At 34.9% G+C, this 11,228-nt stretch overlaps 1 protein-coding gene across 1 annotated transcript in view; it reads left to right on the top strand.

The window, feature by feature from the left end:
• LOC310642278 (cytosolic phospholipase A2 epsilon-like) overlaps positions 1–11,228 on the top strand; it is a gene marked incomplete at its 5' end in the record, with an annotated part of 46,298 nt that overhangs the window by 9,768 nt on the left and 25,302 nt on the right. Inside the window, 4 exons of the mRNA XM_083365889.1 lie at positions 2,687–2,823; positions 5,224–5,355; positions 6,603–6,643; positions 7,960–8,002. Coding sequence (XP_083222015.1) covers positions 2,687–2,823; positions 5,224–5,355; positions 6,603–6,643; positions 7,960–8,002 — 353 coding nt within the window. The remainder of the gene's footprint in view (positions 1–2,686; positions 2,824–5,223; positions 5,356–6,602; positions 6,644–7,959; positions 8,003–11,228) is intronic.

The raw sequence follows: 11,228 nt of genomic DNA, 5'->3' as shown, positions 1-11,228 counted from the left end.
TTACAAGCTTAGCAGTAGCCTTCATTCTATGTATATGCCTGCTTATTAGGGCTTTCACACACCCCCAAGCGGCATTATTACAAAGTCAGCTTAATTGCCCCCAACAATCTGGGTCCTCATTTTACCTACCTCAGAAGGATGGAAGGCTGAGTCAACCTTGAGCCTGGTGGGATGTGAACCTGCACTAATTGCAGGCAGCTGGTGTTACTTAAGAAGGCATTAGCCCACTGCTCCACCAAGGCTCTTCTTCTTCTTCTTCTTCTTCTTCTTCTTCTTCTTCTTCTTCTTCTTCTTCTTCTTCTTCTTCTTCTTCTTCTTCTTCTTCTCCTTCCTCCTCCTCCTCCTCCTCCTCCTCCTCCTCCTCCTCCTCCTCCTCCTCCTGTTTTGCTTCAAAACAGTTTAAACTTCTCAAGAGTTTATCCCCCTGTACTTTAGATGATGACTTTTGGGATGAGGCCAGAGACAACACTCCCACATAGACCACATTGTATTTGTGAATAACTACACCATGGACAGCTAAAATTTTCAGCAGATGAATTATTCATGATCTGTGGGTTCAGCTTTAGAGACCTTACAAGTTTTCTCCCAGAGATTTCAACTTGGTCTGCCAAAACTTGTCTTGATCTTAATCCTGTCATATCATTTTTGTTTCTTAACAATGTTTCTCACAGATGGAATTATTAATTAGAAATGCTAAAGATTTTTATGCCTTCTCCACTCCCCTGTAAGAGTGAATGACTTAATTTTCAAACGATGAGTGAGCTCATTTTTTTATAAAATAGAGTAACCAGAGTTTGTTCACCAATGGTTTAATTTTGGACCTTATTAACAATTTTCCAGTTTTTTAAAGAAGTAACACAATCAGCAGGAAAGATGTCCTAATTTATGAACCTCCCATATTCAGTATTTTCGTAGTGTACATAACTAGTAAGTATGTATTCAAATTTGCATACTTAACTTTATAACATGTATAAGCTATGTCAGCTTCTTTTTTTTTAAGAATGTGCAGAAACATAGAATTTGATCAGGGTGTTTCAACCTGTTCATGCAATTACATATTTGCAGGTTTGCCTAGTATCATCTCTTTACCACCCTAGAGCTTGTTCCTTCCTATACTCCATGAGCAAAGAATTTCATCGCCATGAGGAGAATGTATAACATCAGTGCCAGAAATTACTTCTTGATTGATTTTTAATGCATTTCAGTTCTTTAAAACAGTTCATTCCTCATACGATATCAGATGTGCTGAGTGTTCGATTACTGAATTGTGCATATGACCACAATTTAGCCCAAAAGTTCCATTGTTAAGTGAGACATTTGTTAAGTGAGTTTTGCCCTATTTTATGACCTTTCTTGCCACAGTTGCTAAGTGAATCATTATAGTTGATAACTTAGTAACCCAGTTGTTAAGTAAATCTGGCTTCCCCATTGATTTTGCTTGTCAGAAGTTCCCAAAAGGTGATCACATGACCTTGGGACACAGCAATGGTCAGCATTGGAAAAAACTTAAGGAAAAAAATCCCTTATGTTTTACCAATGAACCATAATCACTGGAGAGGCTTAACAACAATTACAGATAGTCCTCAACTTGCAACCATTCATTTAGTGACTGTTCCACAGCAATGGTCATAAATATGAAGCAGTTGCCAAGCATCTGAATTTTGATCACATGATCAAAATTCTGCAAAGGTCGTAACTGTGAAAAACAGTCATAAGTCACATTTTTCAGTGCCATTGTGATTTTGAATGATCACGAACTGCTGCAAGTTGTAATTGTTGTTAAGCTTCTTCAGTGATTATGCTTCATTGGTAAAACATAAGAGATTTTTTTTCCTTATCCCTATTATTGTTATTAAAAAACTGAGACCCTTCATACCAAATTGCATTTCTCAAATGTAATTCTGATGCTGCCATGCAAATAATATAGTTATATAATATAGCTATATTTCTCATATTATTCATGCAATCTCTATCAATATGCATAAGCATCTGTGAGGAGGAGAGGAGCAGGTGATAAAACATGCATTATGGTGTTATGGTGCAAATTCAGTTCCTTTGTGTTTGCATTACGATGTCTCAGTACAAGCATCAGAGGTAGAATTTGCACTGTGATATCACAATACATGTTTCATCATATTGACTTCTTTGTGATTAGGAGTGGATGCTTATGATGCATGGATGCATCATATGAGTAGACAGGAATGCACATGGGATGTGAACTTATAAGAACTATAATTTTCAGGAAACTGCATACATAGTATATTGTATGCAATCTGCATTTTAAAAAAAAGATTGAGGGTTTCTAATTCATTAAATTCTCCTTGGTAGTGATAGAAACTCCAAAAGCAGGTTATTTAAAAATAGGTGGAGAAAATATTGGATACTTCCTTTTAAATAACTGGGGAGATAAAAGATAATAATAGATGTCATGTACATCTGTTACTGATAGGTCAAAACATGTGATATAAGAGTTGCAGAACTTGTTGATTTATTGGCATATTTTATGTTTTGAAGTGTCTCAAATGTTATGTGATTATTATTTAAAACTTAGGGTGGACTCATTGATATAATGATAGATTCTTGTATGACAGAGCCTTGGCTATTTATGTGATTTATGCTACCTTGAGTATGATTGGCAGCTAGCTTAAAAACTGGCAACATTATCTTTTGTTTCTCTGTTTTACAGTAAGCCACTCTGATTGTTATGTGACTCTTTGCCTACCGACTGCTACAACTGAGAAGCTGAAGACTAAAACTGTAAATAATTGCAAGGACCCTGTTTGGAATGAAACCTTTTACTATAGAATTCAAAGACAAGTTAAGGTGAAAACCTTTTATCTCTTTTAAGCTGCTGCTGAACGGCTTCTAAAATATATTCCACTTTATCCATATTTGTATGTCATGATATTTGTAGGTTTTGGGGTGGGGCTCTTTTTGCTTTTTAACAATCCTGCTTGTTTGTGTTATTGTTTTAAAAAAAAGATAACTGAGAGAGGATATGATTTTTTGCTACAATATCTATACTCTGAGTAGGAATTTATACACACTTAACTTGTGTCTTGTATTGGTACTATATTTCTCATCTTTACTTCTCAACCAAATTAGGAAAAGTAAAGTACTATATCACTAGAATTAAGCAAGCAACCGTAATTTGAAAGGTTGCTTGTGACTAATGAAACACCCCTCTGCTTTATTAAAGTAACCTTTCTTTTTTCAGTGCCTAAAAAAATTGTGGCTGCTTTAATGTTGCATTAACTCTAATCAATCAACTCCTTAAAGCAACCACAACTTTGGTTCATGTTCATGTGGAAGCCTGAAGAAAGGTTGGCAAGATTTAATGAATGGTAGAGATATGTTGTGCTCATGATCATATGAATTCTGAAAAACCTGTTCCAATTCATGTTTAAATCGTGCATAACCCTACTTGCTAATAAATATTGAAAGTCACTGAAGTATACAAGACTTTATGTCAAAATCACACTATAACGTCCAACTTCTACACTTGAACATCATTTTTAAATATACCAACAGCACTTCAAGGAAGAGAATAAATAAAATCTGACAACCACAGTCTGCAACAATAAATATAAAAAAAAAACCTTGAAGCAACTTGTGGACATGTATGGTGACATGAGCTTTCATTAATAAAATCTGAATTCTTCTGATCTATTTGATGACATAGATTCTTATTTATGAAAGATAATTTCATAACTAATGTGTTCCAGTTTGTATTCTAGAATAAGGATGGAGTTGGGTGGGTATAAATTTAATAAATACTAGAACACTATTCTTTGTGTTTGCTACTACAAACAAAGGGTTACAAAGCATTCTGTGCTGTGGCCTAAATATCAAAGAAGGAGAACATTCCAGCTTTCTTACAGATGATACAGATAGGTCCTCTCCAGAAGTGTTCCAGCAGTTTTTAGAAGTAAATCTTCCAAAACTGGAAGACTACTTAGATCATTCATTTTACACACTGCACTGTAAGAAAGATATCAGACAAATGGGAACAGACTTAGGGAAAGAAAACTAGGATGATCAGGGGATTAGAATCTGAACCATGTAATTTAAATTTAAATTTTAAATTTAAATCCCATTTATATCCCGCCCTTCTCCGAAGACTCAGGGCGGCTTACAATTTAAAGCACAAATCAATGTGCTTAGCAATAGCCTTCATTCTATGTATATGCCTGCTTATTAGGGCTTTCGCCCCCCCCCAGCAGCATTATTACAAAGTCAGCTTATTGCCCCCAACAATCTGGATCCTCATTTTACCTACCTTGGAAGGATGGAAGGCGGAGTCAACCTTGAGCCTGGTGGGATGCGAACCTGCACTAATTGCAGGCAGCTGGTGTTACCTAAGGAGGCATTAGCCCACTGCTCCAACAAGGCTGCTTGGTGGAGCAGTGGGCTCCACCAAGTGGGCTCCACCAAGACTGCTGGAACTGAGCATGAGAAGATTGAGAGCTCATCCTCATATCCCACTAAATATGGCATTAAGATGCCTTTTAGAGGACATGTCCACATTTTGTTGCCTCCAACTCATCCGCCATGGTGATATCTTAAAGTACCAATAAAAGAGAATGTATGTAGCTCAGGGTTGAACTGTGGAGTCATTGGTGCTCTCTGAACTTGGTTGTTTGCTTGCAACTTTTGGCCTGCCAGGGTTGGAAGGGATCCCAATAACACAAAGAAAGCTACTGTATATAAACAGAAAACAAACCCAACTCCCTTCTAACGCTGAAGCTGTTATCTAGTCGGGTAATAAAATGTCTGCAAGAAACCAAGCTCAGAGAGCACCAAGAACTCCACAGTATCTTAAAGTCATATTTATCTATCCCAGTTTCAAAATCAGAATTTCCGTCTTCTTCCAGCAGAAATCATGCTATAAAAGCAATCAAATGCCCCACTGCTTGGATCCTTTGAATGGCTATTGTTCTCTTTAGGTTGCAGACATGACCCTGTCATTTGACACTGCCCTCCATTTTGAATTGAGGTACCGTAGAAATTGGATACCTGCTTACCACAGATGCATCTGCCTACATAATGTCTTCCTTGTTGCGGCTGTTATTTGTATAAAAGGGCAATAAAGCAGAAATTTCAAGCCTATATGATCAGTGCTGAAGGAAATACAGAATCTGTATTTCAGCCACATCTGCCCTAATGTTTGCTTTATAGATGCAGGTAATGCCTAAAATATAATATATTTCTTATTCCTCACAGAATGTGCTAGAGTTCTCTGTGTATGACTCAGATGCTGTTACTCAAGATGATCACCTTTTCACTATCAGTTTTGATGTAGCTCGTCTTCCTGATAATGAGAAAGTTCTTATGAATTTTAAGTGTGATCCAGAGGTGAGAAATATTATACTGTAAGAGTGAGAATATTGTTAATGTCTAAACAGTTTGTGGTCCACTAAACTGAATAGAGTCCACCAGTCATCAGCACCTTGATAAGGATTTTTGTTGGCTGCCTACCTGCCTGGGTAACTATGATTGTAACTACAAAACCTGGCTATTGGGCTACCACAACTTTTCTCAATCATAAAAGAAACAAGATTTTTCTCCCTAACTGATTTATCAGTTATACCTGCAAAAATGCTGCTAATAAATGATAACTCATTGGGAGTTGGGTGGCATATAAATTTAATAAATTATTATTATTACTAGGAAGTTTTCATGCATGAAAAAGAACCTCAGAATTTGGCTATTATTGAGCACCAGAAAAAGTGAGGGCAAGTAACATGCATTTCTCTTTTGATTTTTGATTTAGATTTGCAGATTTTATATAGATTTATCTATAAAAATTTTCCAATTTGTCATATTAGTCACATATTCCACATTAATATTGTCTGATTTTCTTTAAAAAAAGTGTTGACTTTTTGATAGAGTTCACTTTTGTCTACTCCTTGCATTGCAGTCTTATTTTAATTTCTAGTTGATTATTCAGTTACAATTTTTATTTATTTATTTTATTATTAAATTTATTCACTGCCCATCTCGCCCTTCCATGAGCGGCCAGCATAGGAAGGGAAGATTGGGCGGAGAATTGCCTTGTTTGAGACTATCTAGATATCAAGTAAGTTTCATATTAGTTCAAAGTGAAGAACTTATTACTTCCACTTAAATATAATGTAAAATAAATTAAAAATATAATGATGAAAAAGTTCTGGTTCACTGTTGTTTTCTGTTAACTTGCAAACAGTTGATAGTTGTATACATTACCTAATGTTTCGATCTGATTGCATGCTATAAGTCCCAAATTGTGTTTTAAATTTAAGGAGTAAGCAAACTGGTGCCTTTGAAATATTTGGTACTTCCATTCCATTTTCTAGAAATCATGTTTCTGTCAAAATGTAAGAAAAATTGTAATCTGGAGACCATAATGCATAAATAAAGAAAAGCTTATTATTGATTAAAATTATAGGTGTTTTTGATGGAAAAATGAAAATTTCCACTTTTCATGGTTACATCATTTTTCAATATGTCATTGACCAATTTTTAATGCGAGGTGAAGTTGTACGCATGTGCTTAAAAATGATGTTAAAGGAAAGATTATACTACTCATTTCAAATCCAGTTTTACTATTTTCTTCCTGGCAGACACAAGAAGAGCTGGAAGTTGAATTTATAGTGGAACCTGCGTAAGCATTTTTCATTCTTATTTTCTGTATTACTGTGACATACTACAGAATTATTTCAAATCGATTGAGAAAATAGAGACAATCAGTAGATACAAGAATTATAATTTTAAGTAGAAATAAATAAATAGGTCTGTTTGGGATTTGTTTTCCATTAAATATTAATAAAATGCTATCAGGGATATAGTCTTGCTTATATATTATTTTTTATTAAACAATAAGGAAACAACAGTGTATAACTGCTTCCTTAAATCTATCTCATACTGTTCTAGTAACAGAAAAACAGAACAATAAAACATTGTGGCAGAAAAACTATTCAATAAACCTCAGCATCTGGAGAGGATCCAAACAATTGTTTTAATAAAGCTAGCAAGTTACAGTGAAATATAGCTCCCTTGCACTCAAATGAGCCACAAGCAAGAGTCATTGAGTTACATAAGGATGATAGATAATATTGGTCAATGACAGTTTGATCATGTGTATATTTAAAAGACACCCCCACACAAAGATAATTGATTTACAAGTGATAAGGTATAAGATAACTACAAAGAAAGAGAGAGGCATACTTCATCGTATAAAAGCATACATTCCTTGAAAGGCAATGTAGTACCTTTAATAGATGACTTACAACAAGTAATTGTTATTGTTATTCTAACAATCCCTGTAACATACTGTAGAAGAAGGGGTCTTCAAACCTGGCCCTTTTATGACTTGTGGACTTCAACTCCCAGAATTCCTCAGCCAGGCACGCTTGCTGAGGAATTCTGGGAGTTGAAGTCCACTAGTCATAAAAGGGCCAAGTTTGAAGACCCCTGCTAGAAGAAGGGGGGAAAGAGAAAGATAAGGAGACACAGCAGTACTTATCCTTCAATTTACTCTCAATTTAAGGTTCTGGAAACTATGATTAGTTAGAAACCATCAGCAAGAAATTCCATTTGTAAAGGTACTACATAATTTCCTATGCAAAGTCCTGTATAAATACCATATTGATATAAGGAAGCATATGAGTGATGGGTACATAATTACATCAGCCTGAGTTTAAATTCTATCTCTTCACAAGGTTTAAACCAAATATCAGAATTCTGGTTCAGAAGAAGCACTAGTACAAGCGGTCTTTACATTGTTTTCTATATTACTAGAAGGAACAATGACAAACCATCAAAATAACCCTCTAACAATTTGGGGCAACTATAGGACTTTTAAAATCTCAGAATATGGATCCTATTCTAAACATGTATTTTCAGTTTCTATTTGGATGAGAATGAAACAATATTTGCAGGAAAATTGGAACTATCTATTTCTTTACATTTGTTTTCTAGGTGTGGTCCTCCGGAAACACTAATTACAAATGGAGTTCTAGTGGTAAATTTTGACTTCTATTTTTCATGAAACTTTTTGCAGTTCATCACTGTTAATAATACTGCTGCGATCTAGGTGAATGTGAGGTTTGAGTAACCAACTCACATTTTTCTGGGAGTATCCAGATACTTCATTCTGAAGCAATGCACTTTAAAGTAATGATGATTGAATTTTCAGATAAGTTTGGCCATATAATTAATTCTTGCTAAAGCATGACATAAGAACTGGATTTTCTTATGAATATTGTAAAACACACACATCTAAGAGGAAGACCACCTCTAAATTAAGATATATTGGTTTAAAATTTTCTCCCATTTTCCCCAACTTTGCCAAGGATTTCCAGGGCAAAAGATGATCTGTGCTTTTCTTTACCATTGGGGAAAAGAGTTGTGGAATTAGAAGCTAGCCATTAACTGTCTCTGTGTGATACCCATCTTTGTATGTTTTAAAAGACATTGAAAAGAACTCAAATAGCAGGTAGGAAAGACATTGCCAGATCCAGAGACATGTTTTATGTGGATCTTTTACTTAAAACATTTCCCACTTTGTATAAAGATAACATAAATTGTTTTGCTTTCAAAGAGTTAAACCAAAGTGCTTCAAGAGTCAACTCTTGTCAAGATTCTCAGGTTTTGAGAGAATATTCTGGCCTGACTAGAGTAGATCATCTCTTTCCCTCAGTTAACTACCAAATTACCAAGATACCCCTCCATATTAACAATACTGAATGAGATTTCCTATAGTGAATCCAATGGATTTCACACTCTCATTGGTCAGGAAAGCAAATTTCTTTTGATACTCTGTAACCTAGCTTGAGATTGGGACTGGAAGTGATAACAGCAATTATTTTGTCAATTATGAAATTATCTGGTGAATTTATATTTATATTTTGTATTTAACAAATATTATTAAATTGTTTTGTTTATTCTAACAAAAAGCCTTTGTTAGTTTTGTTTTGTTTATTCTAGCAAAAAGTAACCTTTTAATTTTGAATCACCCATCACTTACTAAATGCTTCTTTTTGTCTAGCTGGATTAATTTATCCCTCACCTAGTATAAATTGTGACTTGTCTGAAGACTCAATCAAGCTATCTTCATTTATGTGTTTGTTTGTTTGTTTAATTGCTTTTTTAAACCATCATCTCTCTCATAGACCTTTTCTCCTTATTTGGTCATAGACCAACAGATTTTTGAAGACTGACTTTTTTGGTTCTTATTCAAGAGTTGTCTATTGTGACTTGGAGATATTTTAAATATCCTAATATTTGTATATTTGGATGGGTTTTTTTTGTCTTTTAGCTTTTTAGGATATGATTCTCCTTACCCACCACCCCCGCCCATGATTCATGAAAAGGTCACATCCAAGATCTAGTTTTTGTCATATGATATGGCCTGATATTTAAAGACAGAAGAGAAGAGAAGATTGATCTGTTGTCATAGTGTTCAATCTTCTCTCCAGAGGTTATCAGTACATTTATTGTGCTTGATATGGTGACTCCAATTTCTTCCATATACTTTGCACAGCTTGTTGACAGGAACACTATAGTGTTGTAGAAAGAAGAGACTCATGCCAACTCTTCAAGAAAGGAAAGGTTTAATGCGCAGGTTCAGAAGGCTTAAACAAAGCAAAAGGTCTGAACCCTGAAGGGCTCATGAACAGACATATTTATACACCTCTAATTCTTAGTTATACATTGTTATACATTGTTATACTTTGTTACTTATGTGGTTAATATTCTACACATTCTTATCCGAAGACAGTTTACAGAAGAAAATTACTTGCAGTACGTGTAGTTTCACAGACAGGATATGGTTATCCCAATCAACATCTGCATTAAGGACAAGACTATGTTTGCTTTAAGACAGTCGCCGGGGAATACGTGTAGTTACGCTAACAGGATTATGGCTTCCTTGATCAGCGTCTGTTCTAAGGACAAGAATACATTTGTTTCACTATTATTTTAGTACATTTCCTCTTTAATAGAACCAGTAGAGTTTCATAATTTCTTTTAATGTAACCACTAAATGAGCTGTCTGTCTCCTGCCATGGTTAAACTAGCAGTTGTTAAGAAATTCCTTGACCAACTATGGTATGTAGTAAATCTTCAAATAAAGTGTTTAGATTGGAAATTTTACAAGTCTCACTAAGTTAAATATAAATATTTCCCCATCTGTCCTTCCTATTTTTTTACCCTACTTGTTCAAGCAAAAGAAGTATATTCCAAATTTCCTATCCTCCAGCAACTAAATTACATTACCAGCTTTTTATTTTTAATACTGAATTAAAAAAAAATACTCCCAATAGATTATCTTCAGCAATGGCATGGAGATTTCTTCCTCTCTTAGTGTAGATCAGTGAAATCCACAGATCATAAGGCTGCCAAGTAGATTATCCTGTCTAGATTATCTTGGCCATTATTTTAATTCTAAGATTGCAACCAGGTTCTCTTCCAGTTCATCTGGCTCATATTTCCTCTCCTCTTTTTTCCCCTACAGAAGAAGCCATCTCCAAAGCAATATTGTCAAACTCATATGTTTCATACATTTTAAATAATTTTGTAGCCCATTTTAACTATCTACCATCTATTGTTGTTCTTTTGGCTCCTTTTGGCAGTTTTGTTTATATCTCAGAGAACTAAATTTTAATTATTCCACTGGAGTTCCCATACATATCATCAACATAGCAGAGGTTTTTTTGTTTTACTTTTGTTTTTCAGGGAAAAAATTGGGTTTTAGTTTCATTAATGTGGCTTTCCTTTGTGCTGAATTCTGTTTCTCCTTTTGTTTACTCTTTATATCCCACTCTGGGAACTTTCTTTTATCTTTTAGTTTGTATCATACATTTTCCTACTAAAACCCTGTTTTCACTTTGTCCCTATTTTAGGTTGAGTACCTGGGTTGTCACCTGTCCACATCATTTGGTGGATGATATTTATTTATTTATTTATTTATTTAATTAGATTTCTATACCGCCCTATTCCCGAAGGACTCAGGGCGGTTTACAGGGCAGCATAAAATACAATATAAAAATAATTTAAATTAAAATAAATTAAATTGATTCAGCCCAACAATTAAAACAATATTTAAAAGCTAAAACCCCTTCAGTCCAGGCCTGATAAGTCGAAAAGCCAGGTTTTCAGGTCCCGGCGAAATGAGCGCAGATTGGGGGCAGTCCAGAGTTCCACAGGTAAATCATTCCAAAGGGCAGGAGCGCCCACAGAGAATGCCC

The sequence above is a fragment of the Vipera ursinii genome, assembly GCF_947247035.1.
Source record: "Vipera ursinii genome assembly, chromosome: 1".
Taxonomy (NCBI): Eukaryota; Metazoa; Chordata; class Lepidosauria; order Squamata; family Viperidae; genus Vipera; species Vipera ursinii.
Note: the sequence above shows the minus strand (reverse complement) of the source record. Positions and strands in the feature narration are given on the sequence as shown.